Raw genomic sequence first — 14,363 nt, forward strand, 5'->3', positions numbered from 1 at the left:
ATAACAACTGTGGCAAGAAAGGTCATCGGTTGGGACAAAACTCACCGAACCAATGTCTCGCTTAGCAACATAAAACTTTTGAGCTCAATTGTGGCTATAAGCCTAATACCATTCTGGACACATGGCTTGAAAACCTCCAGGGATGAGGCACTCACAACTTCGGAGGGCAAAAAAAAACAACCCACGGATTGCTCTCACCTTCTGCAACCCCAAACTAGGTAATAATCTCAGTTTGCAGGAGTCGCTCTGTGTCCAGCTCAGTCCGGAGTCCTTCCCTGGGTAGAAATTAGGACACTCAAAACTTGAATAGGATACTTTCTTCCCCCTCCCTTGTTCGTGTTGATAATTGCAGACAAAGCCGGGATTGTGAAAAAGGAAAAAGGGCAAGGAAAAGGCTGGTGCCAATTTTGTGGCTCACCCTCTCTCTCTCTCTCTCTCTCTCTCTCTCGGCAAACCCGGGTGAGACAGGATGCGGTTTTTAAGGACCGAACGATGACACTGGCGGAACTACAAAACCTTTGAAGGCACCCTAACCCTTATTGGTACCGTCTGAATTATATTTAAAAGGGTCTTGATATCAGCTCGAAGGAGGAGGCAAACCTCCCAAAATTTTATAACGGTTCTTTTCCCCCCCCTAATTGCATATTCGTATCTTGGACTGCAAGACAACAAATTAAAAAATAAAGTAGGATTTTGGGTACTGGTGGGGAACCCCTCCCTCTTATACTGAACTACAATTCCTAAACTGCTGGAATTAGGGAAACAGATAGCATAGCACAGGGGTTGGCAACCTTAAACACTCAAAGAGCCACACAGGTCCTAACAGGAAGCCCCCTGTTTAATTCTGGAGCCAACCAGAAGTCCAGTTCCGCCACCATAGAGTCTCCTCCTAGCATGGCGTCCTTTTTCCTCTGCTGACCAGAAGTCCGGTTCCCCCATCATAGAGTCTCCTCCTAGTGTGGCATCCTTTTTCCTCCACCTGTCCTAACCGAAAGCCCTATCAATTGTGGAGCCGACCAGCAACAGGGAGCCACAGCAGAGGAATGAAAGAGCCACATGTGGCTCCAGAACGAATGGGTTGCTGAGCCCTGGTATAGCCCGTTTCATAATATCTGGACTGAATTTAATGGCAGTCCCAGACCAATGAAACACAAAATCCAGAATTTAAAGCAGAGGTCTCCAAACTTGGCAGCTGACTGGTGGACTTCAAACTCCCAGAATTCCCCAGCTAGCTTGGGAAAGCTACCAAGTTTGGAGACCCCAGATTTAAAGTATAGACCCGCCATTAAAAACATCTCTGCCAATGCACATACAAACCAGACAAAGATTCACAGAGATTATATTGTGGCTACCATGTGATTTATTTTATTTTATTTTTTTACCATACCCTGCAGACATCCCTGCCAGATATCGAAAAGTTACTGTTTTGGATCCAAAGAGTTCAGCATTCTTTGCCAGCCTAATTTTATATATTATTTTTTTAAAAAAAATAGGCTACATAGCTGGCAGAGATTATTCGTCCTTTAATATTTGCCAACCCTCATAATCCCACCCAACTGGACAGAATTAAAAGAGCAGAAATCTGTCGCAAAAAGAGCCATTCCAAATGATAGTTTTGTCAATGAGGTTAGGAGAAAGGAAATTCTCTCCATTAGAAGCAGCGGAGCTAAATTGAGGGATTTAATGCTGAGAAGCTGGCAACTCTGTTTTCCCCAACCAAGAACAAAGCAAATTAAATTTTTTATTTCTTTTACAAGCCTTACAAGAGAGCCAGTCTGGTTTAGGCCTCAGGCTAGAGAGCAGGAGCCTGGGAGCTCTCGCTCCGCCTGGGACACCAAGCCAAGTTGGATGGATCTTGGGCCAGCCACATGCTCCCAGCCCTAGGAAATGGGCAACGACAAACCATTTCTGAAAAACCGTGCCCAGAAAGATGCAGGAATTTGTCTATAGACAGTTGCACTGACTCAAAGGGACCAAAGGAAATTGCTTCACTCAAACACTGACGGTAAATGGCATCCAGTGCCCATTAATCACCTCTTGCGCGCCAGGGTTCAATTCCACACTTTTGATGTTACAACAACCCTCCAAGGTGGGTCAGATGAAGCAGGGCCAGCCCAGGATACCCAGCATTAAGCAGAGAATTGGAACAGGCGTGGCTGTCCTCATGCTGTTCAACTCGTACAGATAGTCCTCGACTTACAACAGTTCATTTTTAGTGACTGTTTGACAGTTACATCGCTAAAGAAGTGACTTATGACCATTTTTCACACTTACGACCGTTGCAGCATCCTGGCCGTCACCTGATGAAAATTCAGACGGTCCTATTTACGACTGCTGCAGTGTCTTGGGATCACGTAATCCCCTCTTGGTGGACCTTCAAAGCCAAGGGGAAGCTCACTTAACAACCATGCTACTGCGGCGATTCACTTAACAACTGTGGCAAGGAAGGTGGAAAAGAAAAGGGGCAAAACTCACTTAGCCAATGTTTCACTTAACAACAGAAATGCTGGGCTCAATTGCCTTGGTGCTCACAGCCCCCAGGACAGGGCCGGCTTCCAACAACCAGCTACCCCTAACTCTTTCCCCGCATTGGTGCTCCTTCTCCAGGAGACCCTTAACCCTCTCCCAGGTTCCCACGACTGCAGAAAGCAAGGCACCTGCAGGACTTCTGCAAAGAGGTCCTCTACCCCAGTTGGACACACACACCCACTCTCCGAGTCGAAGGTGCCTCTCTTCCCGGGTAACCCGTATTCCTTTCCCACGAGACGGGAAGCCAACACGCTTCTGCACCCCGGCGTTCCGACGACTGCAGAAAGCCAAGCACCCTTAAGAGCTTCTGCAAGAGGTCATCTGTCCGAGTTAGAAACCCCCTCCCGCAGGAGCCTCTCTTCTACTCCTTTCCCAGATGATGGGAAACAGACACGTGTCTGCACTCACACACACACAAATTTCCTCCCGAGTTCCGACGACGGGAGAAAGCAAGGCACCCGCATGGTTTCTGCAAGGAGGTCGTCTGTCCGAGCAAAGACGATTACAGAAGAAAAGCCTCTCTTCCTCGGAAACCCGCACTCCTTTCCCACGAGACGGGAAGGCGACACGTGTATATATATACACACACACCCCAGACACGTGTCCACATATACAGACACACACACGCGCGCATTTCCTCCCGAGTTGCGACGACGTCAGAAAGCAAAGCCCCCGCAGAGCGTCTGCCCGAGTTAGAGCCGAACTAAAATGATTGCAGAAGAAAAGGAGTCGCTTTTCCTCGGAAACCCGCACTTCTTTCCCACGAGACGGGAAGGCGACACGTGTCTACACACAAACACAGACCCCCTCTTCCTCTCGGGCTTCGACGACGGCAGAAAGCCAGCCCCCGCCCGAGTCAGACACCCCCCCCACACGCCTCTCCCCCTTCAGCGGATCCCGACGTACATACAAAGGCGGCGGCGGCTCCTTCAGCTCCGCAGGTTCCTCGGGGCAGCAGCAGGACAAGGACCCTCCAACCCGCCATCCCGAGGCGCGGCTGAACCCCGGAGTTCTCTTCCTGGCCCGCGAGTCACCACCTCGCATACCGCCCCATTCCCACGAAGCGGCCGACACGGGCACCGCGCGACTCGCATACCTGCGCGGCAGCAGCGCGCGATCGCCTCCTCCCCTTCTTCCCCCCCCTCCCCTCCCCGAATGCCTGCAGCGCGCCGTCACTCCCGGCGGGCTCGCGATCGGCCGGCTCAGGCTCCGCCCCCTCCGGCAGCCTATGAGCGGCGGCAGTCCGGCTCCCGCCTCGCGCCGCCATTGGTACCTTCTAACACCGTTGCTGCAAGGCCACGCCCCATCAGCAAGAAAGGAGGGGTAGGGGTCAAGCCGGCCTGGGAAGGAGGGAAATAAAAAAAATAAAAAAGCTCCTTCGCTCTTAAAGGGGCCGCGGCCTCCCGAGGACGGAGTTGGCTCCCTGGGGGTGTCTTAGAATAGAATATGGAAAGAATAGAATAGAATATGGAAAGAATAGAATAGAAAAGAATATAATGTGGAAAGAATAGAATAGAATATGGAAATAGAATAGAAAAGAATAGAATATGGAAAGAATAGAATATGGAAAGAATAGAATATGGAAAGAATAGAATAGAATATGGAAAGAATAGAATAGAAAAGAATATGGAAAGAATAGAATAGAATATGGAAAGAATAGAATAGGGAAAGAATAGAATATGGAAAGAATAGAAAAGAATAGAATATGGAAAGAATAGAATAGAAAAGAATAGAATGTGGAAAGAATAGAATATGGAAATAGAATAGAATATGGAAATAGAATAGAATATGGAAATAGAATAGAATATGGAAAGAATAGAAAAGAATATGGAAAGAATAGAAAAGAATAGAATAGAATAGAATATGGAAAGAATAGAATAGAATATGGAAAGAATAGAATAGAATATGGAAAGAATAGAAAAGAATAGAATAGAATATGGAAAGAATAGAATATGGAAAGAATAGATTGAGGGTCCTTCTCGGGCAGAGACCCCATGGGAGCAGGGGCTGCAATGCAATGCCCTGAGTGAGCAGGCCAAAAGTCCTTCCTCCAAATCTGATTTACTCAGCAGTAAACCCTCTGAGCTTGCTTATATTCTTGCAGACCTTTCATTACCCTAACTTGTAACATCATCAGTGCTACAACGGTGTGGGTTTTTCTGCTAGCCCTTGGAATCCCGATGATGTTACCTATTTGGGTAACATAACGCCTGCAAGAAAACAAGCAAGCTCGGAGATTGCAAAAGTTGGGGTTTCCCACCACCACCACCTAAAAAAAGACTTTCTGGTTTTTCTTTTCTTTGAAGACGTTTTGCTTCTCACGCAAGAAGCTTCTTCAGCTCTGACTGAATGGTGAAGGAAGCTGAAGAAGCTCCTTGGATGGGAAGCAGAAACATCTTCAGAGGAAAAAAAAAACTCCAGACAGTCCAGTTGCCTATTGGAAAAAAAAAAAGGCCCTTTGGGACGACCAGGATAGTTGAGAATCCCCATAGACCCCTCCTTCCAATCACCACCTACAAATATACTCCTTTATTGGAAGTAAAGCCACTGGAATGCTTCCAGGATATCCCTTGCGCCTAAGACCCGGCAACGGATTTCTCCCCCAGCAATGGGAAGGGCACAGAATGGCCCTTCAAGCAGGGGTGAAATTCAGCAGATTCTAAATGAACTCAACTCCTGTAGGCCTCCATTTACAATGATTAGTGTAGCAGCCATTTAAAGTTACAGCGGGACTGAAGAAAGTAACTTATGACTGGTCCTCACACTTACAACCACCGCAGAGCCCATGGTCACACGATCGTAATTCAGACACTTGGCAAAAGGGCAGCATTTATAATTGTGGCATCCTGGAGTCATCTGGTGGCCATTTTTGAGACTTTCCAAGTTGGCTAAATCAATAGGGAAGTCAGATTTGCATAATGGCTGCATGATTCACTTAATAATTAGTGATCCGCTTAACAACCATGGCAAAAGAGGTCATAAGGGGTGAAACTCACTTGGAGCCGAGGTGGCGCAGTGGTTAGGGTGCAGTACTGCAGGCCACTTCAGCTGACTGTTATCTGCAGTTCAGCAGTTCTAATCTCACCGGCTCAAGGTTGACTCAGCCTTCCATCCTTCCGAGGTGGGTGAAATGAGGACCCAGACTGTGGGGGCGATATTCTGACTCTGTAAACTGCTTAGAGAGGGCTGAAAGCCCTATGAAGCGGTAGATAAGTCTAACTGCTATTGCTATTATCTCCTTAACAATGGAATTTCTGATCCCAATTGTGGTATTGCTGCGTTTTAAGTACATAATTCCTGAGCTAGAATGGCCTATGTAGCAGATAGGTAAATAATTCGTCTTAAGCAGAAGTAGCAGCAACGGTCCTCCTTTGGGGCCCTAATCTATCCACAAACTTTGTCCCAGTTTTTAATTTTGTAAAAATTAAATAATGGGCATTGTGTCTTGCAAAGTTCCAGCTTCTACCACTGGTTTTTTTTATTTTTCGTTTTGTCTGTGGGAACCCATTTAGGCCCAACACAATAATTAAACAAAGGGTTGCTGTAAGCTACGGCTTTGTCTGGCCGGTCATCCGAGGTGAAAGGAAGAAAGGCAGAACAGAGCAAGCTCACCAGGGAGTTTTCAATACCCATCTCTATTTCTGCGACGTTGAAGTCCAACTATTTTCGCGTCTCTAGCTGTACCTTTTAGCAATGTAAAGATGAAATAACAGGAATTCCTAATAGCTTTTATCTTCCTTTGTTATGTGCAAAAAAACCAAACTCAAAGGCGAAACTATACATACTAAACCAGTGTTTCTCAACCTTGGCAACTTGAAGATGTCTGGACTTCAAGTCCCAGAATTCCCCAGCCAGCAGATGCTGGCTGGGGAATTCTGGGAGTTGAAGTCCAGACATCTTCAAGTTGACACGGTTGAGAAACACTGTCCTAACCACTGCTGGGGAATTCTGGGAGTTGAAGTCCGGACATCTTCAAGTTGCCAAGGTTGAGAAACACTGCACTTTTCCATCGTAACTTTTTTTTCCTAAACATCTATTGCTATTTGAGGTGCGGAAAGGAAGACGTCGGGCTCAATTTGTACCATGATTACAGAAGAGGAAGTGATATTTTAATTACCGCTTGAACCAAAGGCCATTTCAGGAGGATGGGGCCAGTCATACTCTTTTCCAAGCCCTTCCCCGGTTCATTTTTTATTTCTCATGCAACCCAGCAGCGGATCGGTAAACTTCAAAACAGGAAAAAGGATGGGTTGAACTCTGCTTTATTGATGTAAATAAAGTGGCATCTTGACAATCCGATGCATCTCTTTTTTTTAACGGCAGGTAATGTATAGAGAGAGTTACGGAGCGCACTGTCGGGAAGCGTGACTCAACTGAAACACAAGACAGCTCAACAACAGCGGCACAAGCAACCCTGGGTAGCTTCGGTTGGGCGGAGTGCAGTGACGGGAACAATTCCGGCGGCCTGCCTGGCTCGTTCGCCTTCCGTTTCGTAAGCAACAATTTGGGTTTTCCTCAAATCTTCCGATCCTGTCAAAAACCAGCGCAATCTATCCCTGAACCAACCCACTGTGAAAATATACTCTGATATCCCTTGGGTCTACAGGCAAGGAGGAACAGGGGAGTTAAATTTGCTTTCTAAAACTTCCCAGGGGCAGGAGAGGGGGGCTCTCGTGTCAACCCCTACTGGAGTGTGTGTGTCGATCTGATGGAAGTCAGGAGCATCCTGCTTACGAGGGAATGAGCATTCTTGGTGTGTCTCGTGGCAAGGACCAGAGTGAGCCCCTCCAAAATCGAGCCAACTACAGTGTAGCAGAGCTCGTGAGTGGAGTGTTTTGGTCTTGGTGTATCTCGTGGCAAGGACCAGAGTGAGCCCCTCCAAAATCGAGCCAACTACAGTGTAGCAGAGCTCGTGAGTGGAGTGTTTTGGCAGAGTGTTGACAACACAGACTTACAAGAAAGGAAGAGAGGCTGGGAAGGTGAGATTTAGGACAAAGTGGGACGCCAAGCCTCGCCTACAATGCCGTACTAAATAAGCCAGCCGGGATTCCTAGTTTCCCTGCAAAGCGGATCGCTCCAGAAGAGAAACTGGGCGATTCCCGGCTGCTGGATCATACTGGCTTCCTAACAAGTAAGGCGGGATAGCCCGGGACAAGGAAGAAATGGGGGGAGGGGGAGGTTCCACTTATCAAACTATTTCAAGTATTTCTAAATTGAAGTCTCTCTCTTTTCCCCCACCCCCTTCGTCCCCGCCGAGTTACTGCACTCAATGGCTTAGGGCAGTCACTACTACCCGCTCTACAGATAAAGAACAAAATGGCAAGCTGTTGCTGGTCTAATGCGAGAGAGGCAGGGGGGAGGTTGGCGAGACAGGAGGAAGGGGTGTTCGTCGCCACGGATCCCTTTTACTGGACAGGCACTACACGCATGGTGTTGGTGTAACCGGATCCAGGGCGCCAGCCGGTAAGCACGATGACCAGATCGCCTGGCTTGAAGAATCCACGAGCTTTGCCTGGAACAGCAACAAAAGAGGAAAAGTGAGGAAGCAAGAGGGGTTAATGTGGAATCCCCAGATAGTCCTTTTGACTTATGACTGGTTCGCTTAATGACCATCTTTAATAGCAACAGCACTTAAAGATTTATATACCGCTTTTCATGCTTTGCAGCCTTCTCTTAAGTGGTTTACAGAATCAGCCTCCTGCCCCCAACAATTTGAGTCCTTGTTTTACCCATCTCAGGAGGATGGAAGGCTGAGTCAACCTTAAGCCACTCAGGATCAAACTGCTGGCAGTCGGCAGAGTTAGTCTGCAATGCTGCATTGTAACCACTGCTCTTCCTTCCTTCCTTCCAACTTAACAACAGCACTTACATACTGCTTCACAGTGCTTTACAGCCCTCTCTAAACAAGATGGCGCAGTGGTTAGGGTGCAGTAGTGCAGGCCACTTCAGCTGACTGTTATCTGCAGTTCAGCAGTTCTAATCTCACCGGCTCAAGGTTGACTCAGCCTTCCATCCTTCCGAGGTGGGTGAAATGAGGACCCAGACTGTGGGGGCGATATGCTGACTCTGTAAACCGCTTAGAGAGGGCTGAAAGCCCTACGAAGCGGTATATAAGTCTAACTGCTATTGCTATTTATAGAGTTAGCATATAACCCCCCAAAACCTGGGTCCTCATTTTACCCACTTCGGAAGGATGGGAGGCTGAGTCAACCTTGAGCGTGGTGAGATTCGAGCTGCCAAATTGCAGGCAGCCGGCAGTCAGCAGCAGGAGCCTGCAGTAAGAGTACTGCCTGTAGTGGAATGGCTGAATTTTATACCCACAATGCTGGGCACGTTAGTTTTATTGCCGGAGTGTACCTATGGTGGCGTACAACAGAAGCCTTTAAACTTGGCAGCCTTGAGACTTGTGGACTTCAACTCCCAGAATTCCATAGTCAGTATGGCTGGCTTGGGAATTCTGGCAGTTGAAGTTCACAGGTCTTAAAAAAGTTGCCAAGTTTGGAGAGCGCCCCCTGCTGTACCACCACCACCCCAAATGTTACCAGTTTCTGGAAAGTGCATTTTCACAGCAGTAGCTCCCTTCGGCTTCCCTGCTCCTCTTGCGGGAAGGGTTAAACCCGCGACTCATAAATGACTTCTTACCAACATTCATGCCCAAGTTGACGCGGAGATCGACGTCTTCAGCCCATGCGTCCAGGGCTGCGTCCTTGCACAACACGGGGAAAATGCCACGGTAGAGGTGGGCCTGGCGGGCGGCCTGAGCATTACGGGTCACAGCAATGATGGGGGCCCGTGGTCGGTACCTGGACACCAGGTGGGCAGATCTGGAAAAGATTTGGGAAGCTTAAATCATCTTCACCGCTGACAGCTGGCTTCAATGCAGCACACAATTCTACAGGTGCGGTTTTGCTTCAAAAAGCGGGGAGGAACAAAGGGTGGAAAAAGACACCCTCAGACTGATACATGCAGATCGTGATTTCAACTGTTCTAATATTACTGTGTTTTTCAGAGTATAAGACGCATCAAGATTTTGAAGAGGCAAATTAAAAAAAAAAGGGTTTTACACTCTGCAGACCTCCCCAAAATGGTCCGTTTTTTGTGAAAACGGGCCCATTCTTCTTCAAAAAAAGAGGGCATGAATAGCCTTTCAGTGGCTTATAGAGTGCTCCTGGGGGCTGGGGCAAAAATGAGCAAAAAACAGCCTGTTTTTCGCTCAATTTTTGCCCTCCCCAGCCCCCAGGAGCATTCTGCAAGCCTCCTAAAGGCTCTGCAGGGCCATTTTTACAAAGGGGCGGGATTTTGGGAGGCAAAAAAATGCTGTATTCAGTGTATAAGATGCACCCAGATTTTCAGCCTCTTTTTTGAGGGAAAAAGCTGCGTCTTATACTCCGAAAAATACGAAATTTTAAAAATATTGGTTCCCAGGAGGAAACAACCAGTCTACAGAATTAGCATTCTAAATGGAATATTGTTGGTTTCTCTTTCCAATTTCCCTCATCATCAAGCCTTTGCAAATAAGGCAATGGGGTATCTACTAAGAGATCGAAAGCATTTACAGACCTACGATTAGGGAAATACGATCCAGAACTAAATTATATTCGCAAAACACGTAAGCAAACAGTAGGTAGGAACCCTTTATGAGAGAAGAGTAAGAAAGGTTTAAGCAGGAAGTATGCTCTAATTTCACAGGGTGTGCCAATATAATGGATTGCTCATTGCAGCTGCTTCTTCCTCCAAATCTGCATTTCGCAGCTGCAAAAATACCCCCCCCCCCCCTGGATAATCCTTGTTTTGGAAAATCAATCATTTAGAACTCTGCATCAGTTCTAAATAATAATAATAGTAATAGTGCAGACATGCTTGATCTGATCTGCAGAAAATAAATTCGCTCTGCAGTTTCAAGAGATATAAACAAATTGCAGACATGCAGATAGTTGCTTGGCATGCTAAACCTGGCATAACCAAGCCGTTGCCGTGTTTTTGTAACACGCTATGTTCAAATATACGTTAGTTTAGTATGGTGGCCTGGGCCCCATCAGACACTGAATCACAAGCAAACTCACCCCCTCTAAATGTGCAAAACTGTGTGTTGATAAAAATGAGATCAAAGTTTAAGCAGCACTCTTTTTTGGAGTGAATTACACACCTGTTGAGCGGCGGGCATTGCCCACTCAATAAATTTTGCTGGAGGTTGATGCCCTGGGAGGCGCCCTCTTTTTAAAAAGCTTTTTAAGACCTTCCCACACAAATTATGAGCTCCATGAAAATTCCCACTACGCTTTGCTTCTTTCGTTTGCACATGTCCACAGCAAGCTGCCGTTTCATGGTTATTGTCCGAGACAGTTGCTTCTCAACTTTGATAACTTGTTGAGACGTGCGGACTTCAACTCCCAGAATTCCCCAGCCAGCATGAATCCTGGGAGTTGAAGTCCACAGGCCTCAAAAGTTCCGGAGGTTGGGAAACACTGGCACTACAAGCCTGTGATACACAAACTTAATTATTGACAGTGGTGCATTTGATTTCTTGTCCAACCCTATGCAAAGTTTATTAAAGTTCAGAGTGAAGCTGGAGGACCACCGGCTAAGCTTCTAGAAGGCCTAGTCCAAGGCTACATTAGCAGCGCTTCCATCCAGAGAAAGAAAACCTGTGCTTGAGAGGGAGAAAGAGAAGAGGCTCAGAAGCAGGGCGTGTCTGTTATCTGGCCATCCGAGAAAGTCCTCGCGACTTCTGCCAGCACCTTCCGCCTCCTACCTTCCAGACTTGGTGAGCACAATAATGGCCCCGCTGCAGCACTTGAAGGAGGCTTCGACGGCACCCACAGCGGCGGCTTCGGTAGGGTCTCGGTTCAGGGGGGCCAGCCGGCGGAGCTCTTCAAACAATTGTCTGTGAAAGATGGCTGCCTCGGCTTCGCGAGCAATCTACAAGAGCAACAGGCGTTCGGGTGACGGCGGCCACGTCAGGCACCGCTTAGGCGCAAAGAGGGATGGCGGGACGAGCGGAGAACCAGGGTGGAAGCAACCAAGGTAGGAATCCACCCAGCGGAGCATCTTTGCTGGGACGGGGGGGGACAGAGACGGTCATCCTCCACAAGAGCAGGTGAGTCTTGGCCTCCTTGGTCTGCATCCACCGCCTGGCCTCACCTGGTGCAAGACTTGCCACCTTACCCCACGCCAGTCTGCCAGTGACCAGTGCACTCATTCCTTCATGCACGAACCTCTCTGAGTCTGCTTCGACCTACCTCAAATCCTGCTTGGTTAAGACAGATGGAGACAGGCTGATTTTTTTTTCTTTTGTAGTTTTAAGAGTGCTGTGAGAGAACCCTAACTAACATGGAGGAGCACCACCTGGAAATTTGCTTTATTTTTATTTTTTTTCAGAGCATCTCAAAACGACCATTAACAAATCCTCTAGGCAAGCTTACTTGGTTATTCTGGCTAACTCTGGAGTCCCTACCTGCCCGTGTCGGTCAAAACTATCAGAGCGGAAGCTAAGCACTTAAAAGAGGCCTGCACAGAGCCGACAGCCATGGCATCAGAAGGGTTCCGGCTGAGAGAAGTGTGACGGTAAAGTTCTTCAAACAGCTGACGGTGAAAGATTGCGGCCTCGGCCTCCCGAGCTATCTGTAGGCCAAGAGTGAGAGGGAGGGAAGGAGGGGAGGGAAGAGCAACACAGAAAGGAAGGAAAGAGATACATCGAGTGATATGATCATGTCAGTAAGGCAAGAGAGAGTTAATTGCTTATTTGACATGCATGATGACGGTGAGGGTGAGGCAGCAATCGGCTTCCCAAATCTGAACCACCCCCAAAGCCACAAAATCAGCGCTCCAGAGCAGGTGATATCGTTCAGGCCACGTGGAAGAGAGATAAGTCGCTCAAATCCACCCAAGGAATACACTAAATCAGAAGGATTCAGGGCATCCACGCTAAGTTCTGATTGCAGAACCAACATGAATGTGCCACCGAACAGGATTTTTTCTTCTTCTTAAAAAACATCCTGAGGTTTGAGGAGTCTATTGCTGCACCACCCTAATTTTTAGCAGGAAACCAAGTCTCTCAATTTGGCTGGAGAGCTTCCACTTTAAAGAGAATCTGCCAGCTGCTTTGTTAAGAATTCAACCCAACTTAGATAGCTTCCCTTCCGGGGCAGGGTTCAAGTAATCGCTTTTCCCCGAGAAACTGTCAATCCCAAAGATGATTAATTTTCAACAGAGATGTATTGAACTTGTATGTCCCTCCCGTTTCAGGAATTAAGCTTATATGTGGGTTCTTCGCAGCCAAAAGTTGAGACTTGGGTAGCATTTTTAAAGCATGCAGAGTTCCAGATTATTATAACTAGGCAGTTAAGGTAAGAGTCGATAAGGATTATTTGCAACGTGATACACATTAGGGAAAGCAGCATAATCGAGTTTTGGAAATGACACTTTTTACAGTACCTTAAGCCCCCAAGGATCAAGATTAATGTGATTTTTTTACAAAGATCGGTAGACGGAGAAGATGATACAAAGCCAGAAACCCACCATGATACAGATGGTTAGTCTCAGCAGAAGGCAGTGGGATCAGCAGAGGTGACTCTTAGAAGCTGTATCTTTAAAGGCAACCTGAAATACCCCCTTCTGGGAATCTGTTACAGCAGCAGATCTGTTCTCTCAAAGACGAGGTTGTGAGTGTGTGTCTGGCTTCAAACCAGAGATGGGAGGCTAACGAGAGGGAAGGCACCCCCCTCTATAAAGACAAAATTCCTCTTTATTTTGTCATCCTAGGAAAAGCATGTTCCAATTATAATTCAAAAACACTTTTAACAGCCTTAAGGGTTTTCAATATCCTTCAAGTCGCTAAATCAGGCTGTTCTTTCCCCTCTCTTATTTCAAAATATTATAATTTCAATGTTTACATATTGAAAATGAAGGTGTCCGGAAAAACATCTTGTGGGCAAGCAATTCTCCTGAGATACTTATGGCAAACAGGACACTTGTTTCTATATCTTAAAAGTCAGTTAAATTTAACACACACCAGCAAGGGGTTGAGGGCAGTGGTGGAATTCAGCCGGTTCGCACCTATTCAGGAGAACCGGTTGTTCACTTTCTAGCAGTTTGGAGAACCGGTTGTTGGAAGAAATCTCCTTTTGTTTTCCCCCCCACTTTATAGGGCTAATCCTGTAAGGAAGGCAGGGAGGAAACATTCTGGTGTTGTTTCTAGCCTAATCTTTATTGCCCTGCTTACAGAAACCGCCTCTCCGGTTAACCCTTATTCCATTGTAACAGCTAAGGCAAAGCACCCATCGACCTGAGTGACGTTGAGTTGGCCACGCCTGCATGGTCACATGACCACTGAGCCACGCCCACCCAGCTAGTCATTAGGGCAGAGAACTGGTTGTTAAATTATTTGAATCCCACCACTGGTTGAAGGGGCTCCTAGGATCTCTGTGTGTATAAAAGAAGAGGAAGGTTGAATTTTAACTTTCGTCTCTGAATGCCATTAAAAAGCAGGTCAACTTTTCTGGGTGTAAATGTTTCGGGCTGGTGCCAGAAAGTTCTCCAACGAGCCATTTTGGAGGTTTGAATCAACCCTCCAGGGTCCCATTACTCTGGAAGAGCTTCTGTACCAGTTAGGTGGTCACGGATTAATATTCCCTCAAGTTCATCCAGCCTTTTGGCCCTAAATCAGGGGGGGGGGCTCCGACCTGTGGGGCGCGGGGCCACTAGTGGGCCATGAAGGGTTTGCAGCTCTGGCCACGGAAATGGCCAGCAAGCCAGTGCATGTATGCATGCTCCATCTGCTGTGAGAGGCAGCTGCACACTGCTCACACAAAGGGAGCTGCGGGCTTGCCGGCCTA

General features: G+C 47.3%; 2 protein-coding genes across 7 annotated transcripts in view; both read right to left on the reverse strand.

The window, feature by feature from the left end:
* GRAMD2A (GRAM domain containing 2A) overlaps positions 1-3,656 on the reverse strand; it is a 47,425-nt gene extending 43,769 nt beyond the window's left edge. For 3 of the 5 annotated variants that reach the window (XM_087704162.1, XM_087704160.1, XM_087704161.1), the window contains exon 1: positions 3,440-3,617. In XM_087704162.1, the coding sequence (XP_087560288.1) occupies positions 3,440-3,573 (134 nt within the window). In that variant the 5' untranslated portion in view covers positions 3,574-3,617. The other 2 variants (XM_087704165.1, XM_087704164.1) reach the window with 2 other exon arrangements.
* Positions 3,657-6,775: 3,119 nt separating this feature from the next.
* PKM (pyruvate kinase M1/2) overlaps positions 6,776-14,363 on the reverse strand; it is a 33,648-nt gene continuing 26,060 nt past the window's right edge. Inside the window, exons 9-11 of one of the 2 annotated variants that reach the window (XM_087704168.1) lie at positions 11,282-11,448; positions 9,172-9,353; positions 6,776-8,041 (exon numbers count right to left, since the gene is read on the reverse strand). In XM_087704168.1, the coding sequence (XP_087560294.1) occupies positions 7,935-8,041; positions 9,172-9,353; positions 11,282-11,448 (456 nt within the window). In that variant the 3' untranslated portion in view covers positions 6,776-7,934. Of the gene's footprint in view, positions 8,042-9,171; positions 9,354-11,281; positions 11,449-11,983; positions 12,151-14,363 lie in introns of both variants that reach the window. The other variant, XM_087704166.1, reaches the window with a different exon arrangement.

Source organism: Thamnophis sirtalis, unplaced genomic scaffold, assembly GCF_051295495.1.
Source record: "Thamnophis sirtalis isolate CommonGarterSnake01/CBP01778 unplaced genomic scaffold, rThaSir2_p1.2 scaffold_2, whole genome shotgun sequence".
Taxonomy (NCBI): Eukaryota; Metazoa; Chordata; class Lepidosauria; order Squamata; family Natricidae; genus Thamnophis; species Thamnophis sirtalis.